Genomic DNA, 15,900 nt, shown 5'->3' on the forward strand with positions numbered 1-15,900 from the left:
CCGGGAGGGGGGCCGGCCATTCGGCACGCGGCTGCGCCGGGCGGAAGCCCCCGGCAGTGGGGGCCCCCCAGGGGGGGACGGCTGTTCGTTGCGCGGCTGCGCGGGGCGGAAGCCCCCCCGCAGCGGGGCCCCCAGAGGGGGCTGAATCTACTCTTTTTCAAAATTATCTGGCACATGTTCCCACTCCTGCTAGTCCCCTTTCTTTCTTTTTCACTTTGAGATGTCCCTGAACTTTATCGCCAACAAGACTCTCTTCCTGTTTTCCTCATCATGTAGAAATTTATTCTCAATTTCCTATGCATTTTATCCAACTGATGACTTACAGGTCACTATCACTTAATTCTTGGTGTGATACCCTCTTGGTATGTTTGCAGTATTAATCACCCTTCATGATATTTTCTTCTAATGTTACTTGAGTGACTAGAGTACTCCCAACTGGTTGGAATTTTTGTTACTAGTCTTTTTTCTGTACTTCACCAGATAAGGTTTAAGATTAATCATAGTCCTCACTTTAGGACACATTGTTGTCATGACCCTGGATGAAGATTCCTATTTTATTTACTGAGGTGGTTTGTTTGTTTGTTTTTTAGATTTTGGCCTTAGGACATGTGCACTCACCAGAGAGAGACTGGGGGATATGGGGAGAAATCATCCCCTGGTGGGATGGCCATGCCACAATCTCTTTTCCCCTGTTTTTTTTTTTTTTTCCCCTGCAGTTTTGGGCATGCATGCATACATGCCTGATGTGATTTTCAATACAGCAGGTCTGGGGCTTGAAGTGTAGTCAGTCATGTGGGAATCCAGTGCTTTAACCACCATGCCACTTGCTGGTCCCATTACTGAATTATTGCCATTTCTCTCTTTTCCCATATCCATCTACGGTCTCATCATAGGCCACTACTTTATATGATGGAAGTATTTTTCAATTTATGCATGTTGTAAACATTTAAAAAATATTTTTTAAGTTTTTAAGGTTTTTATCATAGGGCTGGAGAGAAACAAAGAAACAGTGAGAGAGAATGTGAGAAATCACCCCCCCCCCCAAGGGGGGTGGCCATGGTGCAATCCCTTCTCCATTCTCCTTTTTGGGATTTTTGGCACACGTACCTGGTATGAGCTTCAAGCTGCCATGTCCAAGACTCAAACTGCAGTTGGCCATCACCTGCTGGCACCCAAGTAATAAAATGTAAATAAATTAGGAATATGTATTATTTGTTTATATAAATGTTACTGTATTATATTATCACATTCTTTACCTTTATTTTTCTTTATCTGTCCATGGTATAATCTGTTCATCTAGTTTATTTTCTCTTAACTGCTTCATTGTATCCCAGAATGTTTCCTTTCAACACCATTCTCATCAAGTTACCCCCATCCTTTCTGTGTTCACCCTAGATGAGCCAAATATGCTCTGTCTTCTAGCCTCTGCTACATGTTTATTGAGCTAAAATTACCTATTTCTCCTTTGAGAAGGGAAGTTTGGGTTTCAACCTAAAGAATTTATGAAAAAGCTTCTTTCTACATTGAGAGGGTAGGTGATGATTTAAGGGGTTTTTCTTTGTTTTTCATTCTAGAACGATTGTGGCAGATTGGTGACCAGAAAGAGAGCTATCAGCAAAGAGAAAATACGTCTTCAAATGATGTCGTTTTCATCAAGAAAATATTGACTACAAAGATGCAGTATGAATGTAAGGACATAAGAAAATTAATTAATGTGAGCCCAAACGTTATTCCTTCTGAGAGACCCTATCACTGCGAATCATTTGGGAATGGTTTAAGGCATAATTTAGATTTACATAGTCATTATAGAAATAATGCATCAAGAGATAACAAAAAGGTTCCTGAATATGGTAAAATTTCTTCGTATACTGACCATGAGTATACGTCAACAGGAGAGAAATTATGGAACTATAGACAGTATGGTAAAAACCTCAGTTATAAACAGACATCCTCTCAACATCAGAAAATTTATACTGGGAAGAAATCTTACGAATGTGCCGAACTTGGAAAGATCTTCACCCAGAATTCACAGCTCAAGGTACATCTGAAAGTTTGTACAGGAGAAAAACTCTATGTGTGTATTGAATGTGGGAAGGCATTTGTACAGAAGCTAGAATTAATTACACATCAGAAAACCCATACTAGAGAGAAGCCTTATAAATGCAATGAATGTGGAAAATCCTTTTTCCAAGTATCTTCTCTTTTCAGGCATCAGAGAATTCATACTGGAGAAAAACTCTATGAATGCAGTGAATGTGGGAAAGGCTTCTCCTATAACTCAGATCTCAGTATACATCAGAAAATTCATACTGGAGAAAGACATCATGAATGTAGCGACTGTGGCAAAGCATTCACACAAAAGTCTACACTCAAGATGCATCAGAAAATTCATACAGGTGAGAGATCCTATATATGTATTGAATGTGGGCAGGCCTTCATCCAGAAGACACACTTAATTGCACACCGAAGAATTCATACTGGAGAAAAACCATATGAATGCAGTAACTGTGGGAAGTCCTTTATTTCCAAGTCACAACTCCAGGTACATCAACGAATTCACACAAGAGCAAAGTCCTATGTATGTACCAAATATGGGAAGGTTTTCAACAATAGCTCCAACCTCATCACACATAAGAAAGTTCAGATTCGAGAGAAATCTTCCATATGTACTGAATGTGGGAAGGCCTTTACCTACAGGTCAGAGTTGATTATACATCAGAGAATTCACACTGGAGAGAAACCTTATGAATGCAGTGACTGTGGGAAAGCCTTTACTCAGAAGTCAGCACTCACAGTGCATCAGAGAATTCATACAGGAGAAAAGTCCTATGTATGTATGAAATGTGGACTGGCCTTCATCCAAAAGGCACATTTGATTGCACATCAAATAATTCATACTGGAGAGAAACCTTACAAATGTGGTCACTGTGGGAAGTTCTTTACTTCCAAGTCACAACTCCATGTACATAAACGAATTCACACAGGAGAAAAACCTTATATGTGTAATAAATGTGGGAAGGCATTCACCAATAGGTCAAATCTCATTACACATCAGAAAACTCATACAGGAGAGAAATCTTATGTATGTTCCAAATGTGGAAAAGCCTTCACTCAAAGGTCAGACTTGATTACACATCAGAGAATTCATACTGGAGAAAAACCTTATGAATGCAGTACCTGTGGAAAAGCCTTCACTCAGAAGTCACACCTCAACATACACCAGAAAATTCATACTGGGGAGAGACAGTATGAATGCCATGAATGCGGGAAAGCCTTCAATCAGAAATCAATACTCATTGTACATCAGAAAATTCATACTGGAGAAAAACCTTATGTATGTACTGAATGTGGAAGAGCCTTCATCCGGAAATCAAACTTCATTACTCATCAGAGAATTCACACTGGAGAAAAACCTTATGAATGCAGTGATTGTGGAAAATCCTTCACTTCCAAGTCTCAGCTCCTGGTGCATCAGCCAATTCACACAGGAGAGAAACCCTATGTGTGTGCTGAGTGTGGGAAAGCCTTTAGTGGCAGGTCAAATCTCAGCAAACACCAGAAAACTCATACTGGAGAGAAACCTTACATCTGTTCTGAATGTGGAAAGACTTTCAGACAGAAATCAGAGTTGATTACACATCACAGAATTCATACTGGAGAGAAACCTTATGAATGCAGTGACTGTGGGAAATCTTTTACTAAGAAATCACAACTCCAAGTGCATCAACGAATTCACACAGGAGAGAAGCCTTATGTGTGTGCTGAGTGTGGGAAGGCCTTCACTGATAGGTCAAATTTGAATAAACACCAGACAACACATACTGGAGACAAACCCTACAAATGTGTAGTCTGTGGCAAAGGCTTTGTTCAAAAATCAGTGCTCAGTGTACATCAGAATATTCACACTTGAGAGAAACAGTGTGAGAAAACCTTATTGGTGACAAGTCTATTGTACTTTATTGTATCCGAGAAGCAGAAAAATATATTATTATAGGTAGAAAGGCTTACATCAAAATGTCACACATTACAGAAGAGACACTCTGAGAAGGCACTGAATGATAAAGGAGGACTCTTTCCAGGCACCTAAGGATAAAGGAGGACTCTTGCCCACATCACTAGCAGCCTCATTAAACTTTGGGGGCATTCATAGTGGAAAGGAATAGAGTCAGTTTGGTGCACTGGAAGCCTTCTCATGAAAAATACAATGAAACACTGTTGCCTTTCTTCATGTGAAAGATTATGTTAAGTCATACTAATGATAATCCTGTTTACTGTGGCACAAGTACAATGCCAATAAGTTGAATGGTAAAGCAATATGAAGTATATGATAGTAATAAATCTTAGATGTTTGTTGCAGAACACATTGTCTAGGAGTGTTGTGGGCGTTTTGTTTTTTTTTTTCATTCTTATGTTGAATCTAACGCATTGTCTAGGAGTGTTGTGGGCGTTTTTTTTTTTTTCATTCTTATGTTGAATCTAAAACATTTGTGCATATCCAATCCCCCCATTGAGTATTTTTATCAAGAAAGATACCACAATAAAATAATTATGTATACAGACACAAATCTGAGTGTATATTGATTGCTTACTGTCATTGAGCACAATGACAGGTCATTCCCCTCACTAGCCACCAGTAGTGTCTTTGAATCTCACAGGCCTTCCATTCATTGTCATCGTCATCTTCTATTTGTTTTATTTTATTTATTGTTACTATTTCTTAATTTGACCAGAGAGAGAAAAAGGCAAAATGAGAAAGCAAGCTGCCAGGTCCAGGACTCGAATCATGGTTGGCTATGTGGGAGTCCAGCACCTTAGCCTCCATACCACCTGCCAACCCCAACATAGTGCCTTCTGGCCCCTAACAGAGTGTCTTGTGAACTCTTGCTACTGTCAGGAAAGCTTTTAATGTAAGAATTTTCAGGATCAACTTGTTACCATTCTGCTGTCACAGTTATTCCAACTCATTTACCTTTATGACTTTTCATCACAAGTTAATAATTCATATTAGCCTGTGTGTGGTCCACTCATCCTCTCCAGGGATTTGGCTGGTAGAGAGTATGGTCAGCCCTCCAACCGTGGGCAGCTGTGAGCCAGGTCCTTAGCACAGTCCACCCTGAACTCTTATCCCAGAGTTAGAATTTGGATGTGAAGTCACTTTTCTAACCCACCTCACAGAAGACTGTTGACATACAAATTGGGATCTTTCTGGTAGCGTGACTTGCAGAATGCTTCAGGTTCAAAGAATTTCCTTTTGTTAAAAACGTTGACAAGATGACTACTAGAAGTGTCTAACATACTTCCCTCTCAAGATAAAAGGACCAAAACAAAGAATCAGCAACTGATATTCACCGCTGTGTTCGAGGGAGAATATTGGGATGCAGTGTGAGTGTGGTAGAAACACTGCAGAGCACAGGAGACTCAGGAAGGCTTTGTAGAAAGGGGAGGAAAGTGCTCCGCATCTCCTTCCCTATCACCCTAGTCAAGATCAACTAGGAACTAGAGAAGGGACTTCTTGTTCTGGGGAAAGAACAAGCAAGAAACCTTCAGCAGTACCACTGACACCTTCTACACCTGAATTTTACTACAGAGAAAGTCTATAGCCCTCACAGGCCCTGAGCCCAATTTAGGGAGTGACCAAGGGTTGTCCACACTGCTGGATTACCACAGGGGAGAAGTCCAGTCTTTGTTGTACCATCCCCCACACAGGTTGTGGCAAAGCTGTCCTGTGACCATATCCACCTGCATTGTGCAGGAGGAGCTGGGCAAAGACCCCTTTCCAAAACCACTAGCACCAGGAGCTATTGAGGCAGCCTTACCTCCCCCACATACTTGTATGTCCCATGGGAGTGGCAGAGTGAGCAACCCTGCCCACAGCTCAGTTTCAGAGGGCTGACCTTCTGCATCTTCAAGAATCAGGTTGGGAGAGTGAGTGTAGACACAACTGTGCTGCTTCAGAAGCCCCACCCTATCACATTCCAAGAACACCCAGCTAGGCCACTGCATCACTTCTAGTAATCACTGATACTGATTACAGGTGAAGATACTACTATACCACTGTGCCTAGCTAGAGCCAAAGCCAACATAGTCTATACAACTGGCATTCTAGGACACAACTACTGGAGAAAGTTTTTTCACCTGGAATGCCATCCTATAGAACTGGTACAGACCACTATTCACCAAATTAACAAATATCAATATAGGGATACAAGATACCTGAAAAAAGAAGCTAGTATGACACTCCCAAAGCAATACAATAACACTCCAGCAACATACCCCACAATGAAGGAAATCTGTGAAATGTCTAAAAACGAATCCTACATTTTTATTATAAGGAAACTCAATGAGATACAAGAGAGTAGTGATAGGCAATTCAACGAATTAATGAAATCATTACAAGATCTGAAAGATTAGGTCCGTGAAGTAGCAGAGGTCATTAAAAAGAACAAAGAAGAAATCTTTGAGCAGAAGGAGCCAAAGAAAGAAATATCATCTACAATTGGGAGCTTTAACAAGGGACTTTATCAAGCAGAGGAAAGAATTTCCAAACTTGAAGACAAGTCATTTGAAATAATCCAGTCAGAGATAAAAACAGAAAAAAAAGAATATGGGATAGTATTAAATGAACAAATATTCATGTTATGGGAGTTCCAGAAGGAGAAGAGACAGGAAAAGACATAGAAAAGTTATTTCATTGAAATAATATCTGAAAACTTAACAAGTCTCAGGAGATGCACATCCAGATTCAGGAAGCTCAAAGGTCCCCAAAAAGATTGAACCCAAAAAGACCCTCTCCAAGGCACATTATAATGAAACTGTCAAAATGTAAAGACCAGGAGAGAATTCTAAAAGCAGCAAGAGAAAAGGGACAAGTCACATATACGGAATCCCCATTAGACTAACAGATTTCTTAGAAACCTTTCAAGCTAGAAGAGAATGGCATGATATATTCAAAGTATTGAAAGAAGAAAACTGCCAGCCAAGAATACTTGATCCAGCAAAGCTGTCCTTCAGACGTGAAGGAAAAACAGTCTTTCTAAAACAAGCAAAAACTGAGGGAATTTGCCTCCACAAGACCAGCTTTACAAGAAATGCTTAAGGGAGTGCTACATCTGAAAGCAAAAGGATAACTACCATCATAAACAAAGCACATGAAAGTATAAAACTCACTCAGAATATATGCAAGTGAGAAAGTCCTTAACTCTAGAGAAAATCATCAAATCACAAAGATAAACATGAAGAAATAAGTGAAATACAAAATTAGAAAATATGAAATGATAGAAAATCCTCATTAGTTGAATGTAAATAGTTTAGATACATACTTGTGGAATAGATTTAAAAATACAAGACTAACTGTATACTTCATAAAAATCTTACTTCAGTAGTAATGACTTATTGACAGTGAGAGAATGAAAAGTGTTTTATGGAAATGGAAACCAAAAGTAAGCAGGATTTGTTGTCAGATAAAATAGAATTTTAAGTAAAAAATATGTAAAAAGAGGGACCAGCAGTTAGCATAATGGCTATATCGCTGGACTCCCATGTAGTCGACCACGGTTCGCGTCCCAGACCCGGTGGCTTAAAACTCACGCTGGGCGCGTGTGTGTACGTGCCTAATATCCCAAGAGGAGAATGGAAGAGAAGGAATTGTGGCATGGCCATCCCCCCTGGGGGGGTGATTTCTCGCTTTCTGTCTCTGTCTGTCTGGTGAGTGCACGCGCCCTATAGCAAAAACCTCTCAAAAATTTTTGTAAAAAGAGAACTGGAACCATAGCCTCATGGTTAAAGAAGTCAAGTCTCACATGGCTGACTGGTTTAAATTCTGGCCCTACTGGCTTGACAAACATTCCAGGCTATGTGCTCCAAATTGTGACAGGATGTGGAAATGGAGTGATCATGCCCCATTGGGGGAGGTGTGCTCTTTCCGGTGAATGCACACCCTCCTACTATCTCTTAAAGACAGTCATTATATTATGATACAAGATTCAACTTAGCAAGATGATTTAATGATGATAATTACATATGCACCCAAATATATAAAGCATATATTACAAGATCTGAAGGGGAGAGATAGGCACCCCATTCCCAGCACTGAAGAGATCATCCAGACAGGAAATCCTTGATAAAGTCTGAATTGGACTAGCTCATAGCATGGTGGTTAAGGCGATTCTATATGGCCAACCACATGGTTAGAGCCTTAGACCCAGTAGCCCAAGAAACGTGCTAGCATGTGTGTATGCATGCCCCAAAGGAGGGAGAGATGGCGAAAGAATTGGAAGTGATCATTCCCCCATGTGGGGTGCTTTCTTATTTTCCCTCTCTCTGTCTCCTGCAAGTGCATTGTGCTGTCTGGCTAAACAGAATTAAGAATTTGAGTTAAATTGCACTGTAAACCAAATGGACTTAATTTGGCATTTATAAAACATTTCATTCAGCAGATGCAGGATGCACACTCATCAGCACCCTGGAGCATTCTCCAGGATATGTAAGGTTACAAAATAAGCCTCAACAAAAATTTTTAAGTCTGTATCAACTACCTTTTCTAAGTACAGTGGATCAAAATATAAAGTAGAAAGAGGGACTTAGGAAACTGTTAAGATATATGGGATTAAATATCATGCTCCTTGGCCACTGGGCCAATGAAGGGCTTAAGTAGGAAATTTAAATATTTCTCAAAACAAATGAAAATGAGAACACAACACAGGGAAACTTATGGGATACAGCAAACACCATGCTAAGAAGGAAGTTTATAGCAATAAACACCTTCATCTAAGAAGTAGAAAGGTTTCAAATAACCTAACAATGCACCTCAAGGAGCTAGCAAATGAAGCACACACTAAACTTAGAAGGAAAGGAAGAGATAAAGATGACAGCAGAAGTAAATGAACAAATACAAAAGATCTATCAGTATTTTTTTTTCCTTTTAAAATTTTGCCAAGTGGTGTGTGCGTGTGGTAGGTGGAAGAAAATCGAAAGCATCCCCCATGGGGTATGATCATGCCACTGCAGTCTTCTCTCCATTTCTCTCTCTGGGCATGTTTTTCAAGCTGCCAGGTCGGCTGTGTGGAATCCAGCTTCCTTAACCACTAGGCCAGGGGCTGACCCAAAAATATCTATTGAAACAAAAAAATGATTTTTTACTCATGAAAGAACAGAAACTGAAAGATTGGAAGGCATCATAGCAGGAAAGGCAACTGTAGATACTAGAGATAGTACAGGGTGTTGGATAATAGGGGGTGGGTAATAGGAAGGAGGGAGAGGAACAGGGAAAAACCATTTAATTGATAGAAAAATGAAAAAATAGATTAAGAAATAGGTAAGTTTTGTGGAACAGATTTTAGGTCCTTTTACCACACAAATGAAAAAATGTTATGTTAATCTGTATGTAGCTATATTTATCTCTATCTCAACATTTTGTAAACCTCAAATGTACCCAATAAAAGATTTTTTTAAGTTAAAAAGAAAGGCTCATATTAAGCAAACCCCAAAATATCCCTTCTTCATGCCATGTACTCTACAAAGACCTACTTCCCCAGGTTCCTCAAACATCATGCCTCAAGGCCTACTACATTTGTAGTGCCATACACAAAGGGCACAGTTCATTATATCCATGTGTCTTGCTTTCTTGTAGCTTTCCTTCAATAACACTCCTCACAGGCCTTCTTCCCTCTTCCTACCTGACTAGTTTAAAATTCCAGCCCCTCACTCTCCCTCTACCTTTTTTTTTTCTCCCTCTATCTTTCTCCATAGAACTTACCGCTATGGGGACCAGTAGATGGTGTAATGGTTATGTTGCTGGACACCCACATGGTTGACCATGGTTTGAGTTTCAGACCTGGTGGCTTCAAATTCATGCTGAGTGTGTGTGTGCATGCCCAAAATCCCAAGAGGAGAATGGAGGAAAAGGGATTGTGGCATGACCATTCCCCCCAGGGGGAGGTGGGATAGTGATTTCTCACTTTCTGTCTCTATAGCTCTCTGTCTCCAGTGAGTACACACATCCTATAGAAAAAAATCTCTCTAAAAAGAAAAAAAATTTTTTTTAACTTACTACATGATGCCATGTGTATTTTACTTATTTATGGCTTTCACACTAGGATATTTTCTCCATGTTTTGTTCATCATTATGAGCCCAGATCCATACCAGCCATATAGACATTCCATAAATGCACATTGTTGTGTTGAAACCTGCTTAGTGTATGACTTTCCTCTGATCCTGTCAATGTTGCAGCATAAGTGATCCCAATAGAACAAACTTGCCTAAAACACTCCAGGCTTTTTAACCTCAATCATCATCTGGGCTGTGTCCATTTCTAACCTAGAGCTAAAAAACCATAAACCTTTTGACCTGATACAAGCCCATTGAAAAAGGGAAAGCTAATAAATGTGGGTCTTTGCTTCCAGGATTCCACAACTTCAGTCAGCTCCAAAATGATTTTAAAAGCCCACTCACTCTGCCTATACATGCACAGTTCTACCCTGCTTCAAGTGCACTTAATTAGGTGGGGGTGGGGGCCAAAGGACAGAAATTGTTCAAGGGAGTAGAACTGGAGATTTCTTTTTAACCTCCTACCCCTCATCAAGCTGTGCCATGGTAACATGCCATTATGCCACCTTCAAACAATGTCTGCTGACCTGCTCTTAATTCCCTTTACCTCATTCAGCACTGTATCAGACTTCACTACTATTTCCCCAATTTAGGACATCTTGTGATCCACCATTATCTCCCACAAGGAGAGTGTTTGGGAAAGCACTCCTTTTCTCCCATCTTAACCTACCCCAGGATAATGAACAGTCTCAATTATCCACCTTTTACTTTACTCCAGTACTATGTGTGCCATCCTCATCATTTCTAGGAAATAGTGTCTCAAGATCTGGTACCAGCAGATGGTGTAATGGTTATGTCACTGGACCCCCATGTGGTCAACCATGGTTCAAGTCCCAGACCTGGCAGCTTAAAATTCACACTGGGCACATGTGCATGTCTGGCCAAAAATCCTGAGAGGAGAATGGAGGAGAAGGAATAGTGGAGTGGCCATCCCCCATGGGTGATGATTACTTGCCCTATAGCAAAAATCTCTCTCTCAAAAAAAAAATCTCATCACCTATTCTCCAGTTACCTTACTCCAGCTTAATGTCTGTTCATCCCACTTGTGACAATGTCTGGTAACCTCCATATTTCACAATGTCTGGTGGTCACTTAATAGAACCTTTAGAATAGGGAACAGTGGTATACCCCACCAATTCCAGCTATTATTATCAAAACTCTAGCAAGATGTCTTGTGACCCCCTCTTTATTTACTTGAGGTCATTCACCTAGCAACATAACTATCCCCAATACAGTATATTAGGTCCCCGATATACCTGCTGTTACTCTGCCTCCCTCCCTTCAATTAAGGGTAATAACTGAGTGAACCATATGTCTACACTTTCCTATTTTAAAGCCTCCATTACCCCCCTCCCTAGGACCCCCAATAACCACTAACACACTACCTGTAGCATCTCAAATCTTCTCTTTTTTTGGAGACGTTTTTGCTATAGGGTGCATGCGCTCACCAGAAAGACAGAGACTGAGAGACAGAAAGCGAGAAATCACCCCACCCCACCCCCAGCAGAGATGGCCATACTGCAATCCCTTCTCCTCCCTTTTAGGATCTTGGGCACATACGCACACATGCCCGGCGTGAGTTTAAGCCACCAGATCCAGGACTCAAACTACAGTAAACTACATGGGAGTCCAGCGATGTAGCCATTGTGCTATATGCTGGTCCCACCCAACATCTCAAATCTTTGTAGTATCTGTTGGTGTCTTCCCCATTGCCCCATTGTTTCAGAATTACCCTTGACTCCTGCAAATTTCCCAGCATGGCTTCTCCATGTTTGCATAAAAATGAGTCCTAGGGGGAGGAGATGTGCATGAGGTCCAGCCTGATAGCCCACTCTTTGAATGCCTCCTAAAGCACAGAATTATTGACTTAGGGTGGGCAAAGGAAGATCTAGGGGATGCAGAAGACCCCACTTAACATACACCAAATGTCTGCACTCTATGGCAGAAACTGAAATATTGGACTGTATAATAGCATGGAGAGCAATAGTGGATACAAAGACAGTGTGGGATGAGAGTGGGAAATGGTGGAGGGTAAGAGGGAGAGAAGCAAGCTGGAAAAAAAATAAAAGAAGCAAAATATATAAAAAGCACAAATAAGAGGCCAGCAGGAGGCATGGTGGTTAAGGCACTGGACTCCCACATGGCAGATCATGGTTCAAGTCTTGGACTGGGCAGCTTGCTTTCTCATTTTCTCTTTCTCTCTCTCTCTCTCTGGTTGAATTTAAAAATAACATTAAAATAATATTAAAAACTGGGGGTACCAGCAGTTAGTGTAATGGCAATATCACTGGACTCCCATGTAGTCAACTGCAGTTCAGGTCCTGGACCTGGTGTCTTAAACTCATGCTAGTGCGTGTGCATGCACACCCAAGATCCCAAGAGAATGGAGGAAAAGGGATTGTGGTGTGGCCATCCCCCTGGGGGGTAACTTCTCACTTTCTATCTCTCTGTCTCTATCTTTCTGGCGAGCGCATGTGCCCAATAGCAAAAAAAGTTAAAAAAATAAACCTGGGAAAATAAGCTGAATAAACAACTCTCTAAGGAAGACATATGAACAGTCAAAAAGCATATGAAAAAATGTAAAATAGTATATACACTCTAAACACTCCCTTCATCATAAGGGAGATGCAGATCAAAACTACAATAAGATACCACCTAACTCCAGTCAGAATGGCAAAGATTAAAAAACAAAAAATGTTAAGTACTGGCAAAGATGTGGTGAAAGGGGAACTCTCCTACATTGTTGGTGGGGATGTAAATTGGTCCAAACACTGGAAAACAATATGGAGGTTCCTCAAAGAACTTCAACTAGAACGACCATACAATCCAGCAATTCCACTCCTGGGTATCTACCCAAAGGACAGGAGAATGCTCAGTCAAAAGCACTTGCATATCTACATAGTTGCATTGGCATTATTCATAATTGCTAAGACATGGATCAACCCAAACAGATGAAAGGATTGAAAAAGTGTGGCACACATACTCCATGGAATACTATTTGACCATTAAAATATACAAACACACACACACACACACAAACAAACAAACAAAAAACAAGTCCTTGGCATTTGGTAGAAAGGGGACAAATATGGAAGATTTATTGCTGAGCAAAGCAAGTCAGGCTATGAAACAGAGACAGTCTCCACTTAACATATACCAACTGTCCACACTCTATGGTAGAGACTGAAAGACGGGAGGACATAAAACCACTGAAAATTGTTATAGACACTAGGGACAAAGTGGAAGGAGAGTGGGAAAGTGGAAGAGTGTAAGGAAGGAAATTTGAGGAAAAAATTAGAGAGGTAAGACATTTGTGGGACACAGATATGGTTTATTACCTATTGATGATGATGTGTATAGTATTTTCAACTGGGCTAGACTGAGGTGTATATCATGCTGGATAAAGTCTCTTTACAATCTAAATGATATATAGCAATTGAATGTATAAATGATAATCATTTAAAATTTAAAAAATGAAAAAACTTAAATTTATGAGAAATGAATAAATTCACTTCTCTTGATGCTGTAAAAAATAAATTAAATTAAATTAAATAATTTTTTAAAAGCACAAATAAATAAATAAATAAATAAATAAAAAGAGTCACAGTATTGACACAAGGAAGAAAATTCACATATTAATCAATGGTTATTCCTAGGGAGGGAGAGCAGAAAGTCAGGTTCAGGGACAGTTCAAACTCAGCCAGATGCCTCACAGTGCTGCTTTGTTGGCACATGCAAATGATTAGTTTAATAAGTCTGGTAATTATCAGCTTTTTTGGAAGCTGTAAAAAAGTAAGACATTTTTCAAGAATTTTGAAACAAGTAGTATCATTCAAGTTGAAATGCCAAAATTGCATAGTGACTACTGAGGGGAAAGGGAGATCCCTAAGATTCTCATAGTGGAGAGGCATAAAGAGAATGTATGCAAGAAGGAAAAACCAGGCCCATACTGGAAGCCCAGTTAGTAGTATGCTGAACTGTAATGCTGGAAGCCACTTGGCCAATTGCAGTTAAGATCCCTGGCCTGGTCAATTTGAAGTGTGGTGAGTACACATGTGCATGCTCAAGATCAGTGCACACATGCTGTCTTTCATGAATTTCTAAAAAATACAAAATTAAAAACTTAAGAAGTAAAAACCATATTTTTTGGGTTCTCCAAGAAGTGACAGCATTATTTTATTATGGCTGGGTAAATGCGTGTTGGCCCTTACCACACATATCAAGATCATAGATGGCTTTTTAAAAAAGAATTTAATTGTATTTATTATTATTATTTAATTATTTATAGGGCACATGTGCATGCCAGAGAGAGAAAGAGAAAGTGATAAACCACCAGGTCTGGGATTCAAACCATGGTTGGCCATGTGGGAGTCCAGCTTCTTAACCACCATGCTACCTGCTGGCCCTGATGGATGGCCTTTTATTAATAGATTTTGGGGTCCAGTAATTTCTATTTCAGCACACATAGGGTGAGGTCCACAAATCTGCATTTACCAAAGGTTCACAGGTGATGCTGATGCTGTTGGTACTCAGACCACACTGTAAGTAATGCTGGCCTAAAAATGTCACTGAGTCATTCAAAGTCATGGAGCTTAATAAAATATGGAGAGGGGAGGGAACTTGACATCACTCTTGACATCACTAAATGAGTCCAGAAACAGAGAGAGGATGGATGGCAGAGGTTCAACAAATATACTTCTGCCAGAGTCCTGCCAGATTGACCCTAGTGTCTTCCCTGATTCCTGAGAATACTTAGAGAATTTGAAGACTACATCTAGGACCATCACAGTAATGAGGAAGGACATTAGAAGGACATTTGGCTCAAACTGTGCTTAGAACAAGATTCTGAGTTACAAAGAAAGGAATAAATGGGATTTAAACCATGCCCATGATGAGGGGAAAAAAAGATAAAACTTGTGATGTTTCATTAAGAATAATTTGTTAAATATACAACACCTATAGCAAAGGCAAAGATAAAAATAGGTAAATTGAAATTCATCAATATTAAAAATATTTGTGTGTCAAAGACACTATTAAGAAAGTGAGTCCCCAGGTTTCAGCATCAAAAAACAAAACAAAATAAAACAAAAAAACTGAAAAGACAACCCACAGAATGGAAAAAAAATTTTGCACACTATCCCTGAGTAGTCTTAGTCACAATATATAAAGAACACTTAAACTCAAGAATAAAGACAAATAACCTAATTTTTAAAGGACCAAGAATTTGGGACCAGCAGTTGGCACAATGGCTATGTTACTGGACTCCCATGTAGTCGACCATGGTTCGAGTCCCAGACCTAGTGGGCATGTGTGTGTGCGTGCTCAAGATCCCGAGAGAAGAATGGAGTAGAAGGGATGGTAATGTGGCCATCCCCCTAGGGGGTGATTTCTCGCTTTCTTTCTCTCTGTCTCTCTCTGTCTTTCTGAGCACAGATGCCCTATAGCAAAAACCTCTTAAAAAAGAAAGAAAGAAAAAGGACCAAGAATTCAAAAAGGCATTTCTCCAAAGATATACAAATGGTCAATAAACCTATGAAAAAAGGCTTAACACCACTAATCATTACTACAATGCACTTTGAAACCACAATGAAATACCACTTTAGACCACTAGAATGGCCATTTTGTTTTTATTTATTTAAGAGAGATTTTTGTCATAGGACACATGTGCTCACCAGAGAGACAAAAAGTGTGAAATCACCCATGCTGCAATCCCTTCTCCTCCATTCTTCTCTCTGGATTTTGGGCACACACACACACACACACACACACACACACACACATACACACTATGAATT

At 40.0% G+C, this 15,900-nt stretch overlaps 1 protein-coding gene across 1 annotated transcript in view; it reads left to right on the forward strand.

Moving 5' to 3' along the window:
- Positions 1 to 4,073, forward strand: part of LOC102481913 (zinc finger protein 585A) — a 38,148-nt gene extending 34,075 nt beyond the window's left edge. Inside the window, exon 5 of the mRNA XM_006161705.3 lies at positions 1,575 to 4,073. Coding sequence (XP_006161767.2) covers positions 1,575 to 3,910 — 2,336 coding nt within the window. The 3' untranslated portion in view covers positions 3,911 to 4,073. The remainder of the gene's footprint in view (positions 1 to 1,574) is intronic.
- Positions 4,074 to 15,900: the final 11,827 nt, after the last annotated feature.

The sequence above is a fragment of the Tupaia chinensis genome, unplaced genomic scaffold (genome assembly GCF_000334495.1).
Source record: "Tupaia chinensis unplaced genomic scaffold, TupChi_1.0 Scaffold138910_1, whole genome shotgun sequence".
NCBI classification, from domain to species: Eukaryota; Metazoa; Chordata; class Mammalia; order Scandentia; family Tupaiidae; genus Tupaia; species Tupaia belangeri.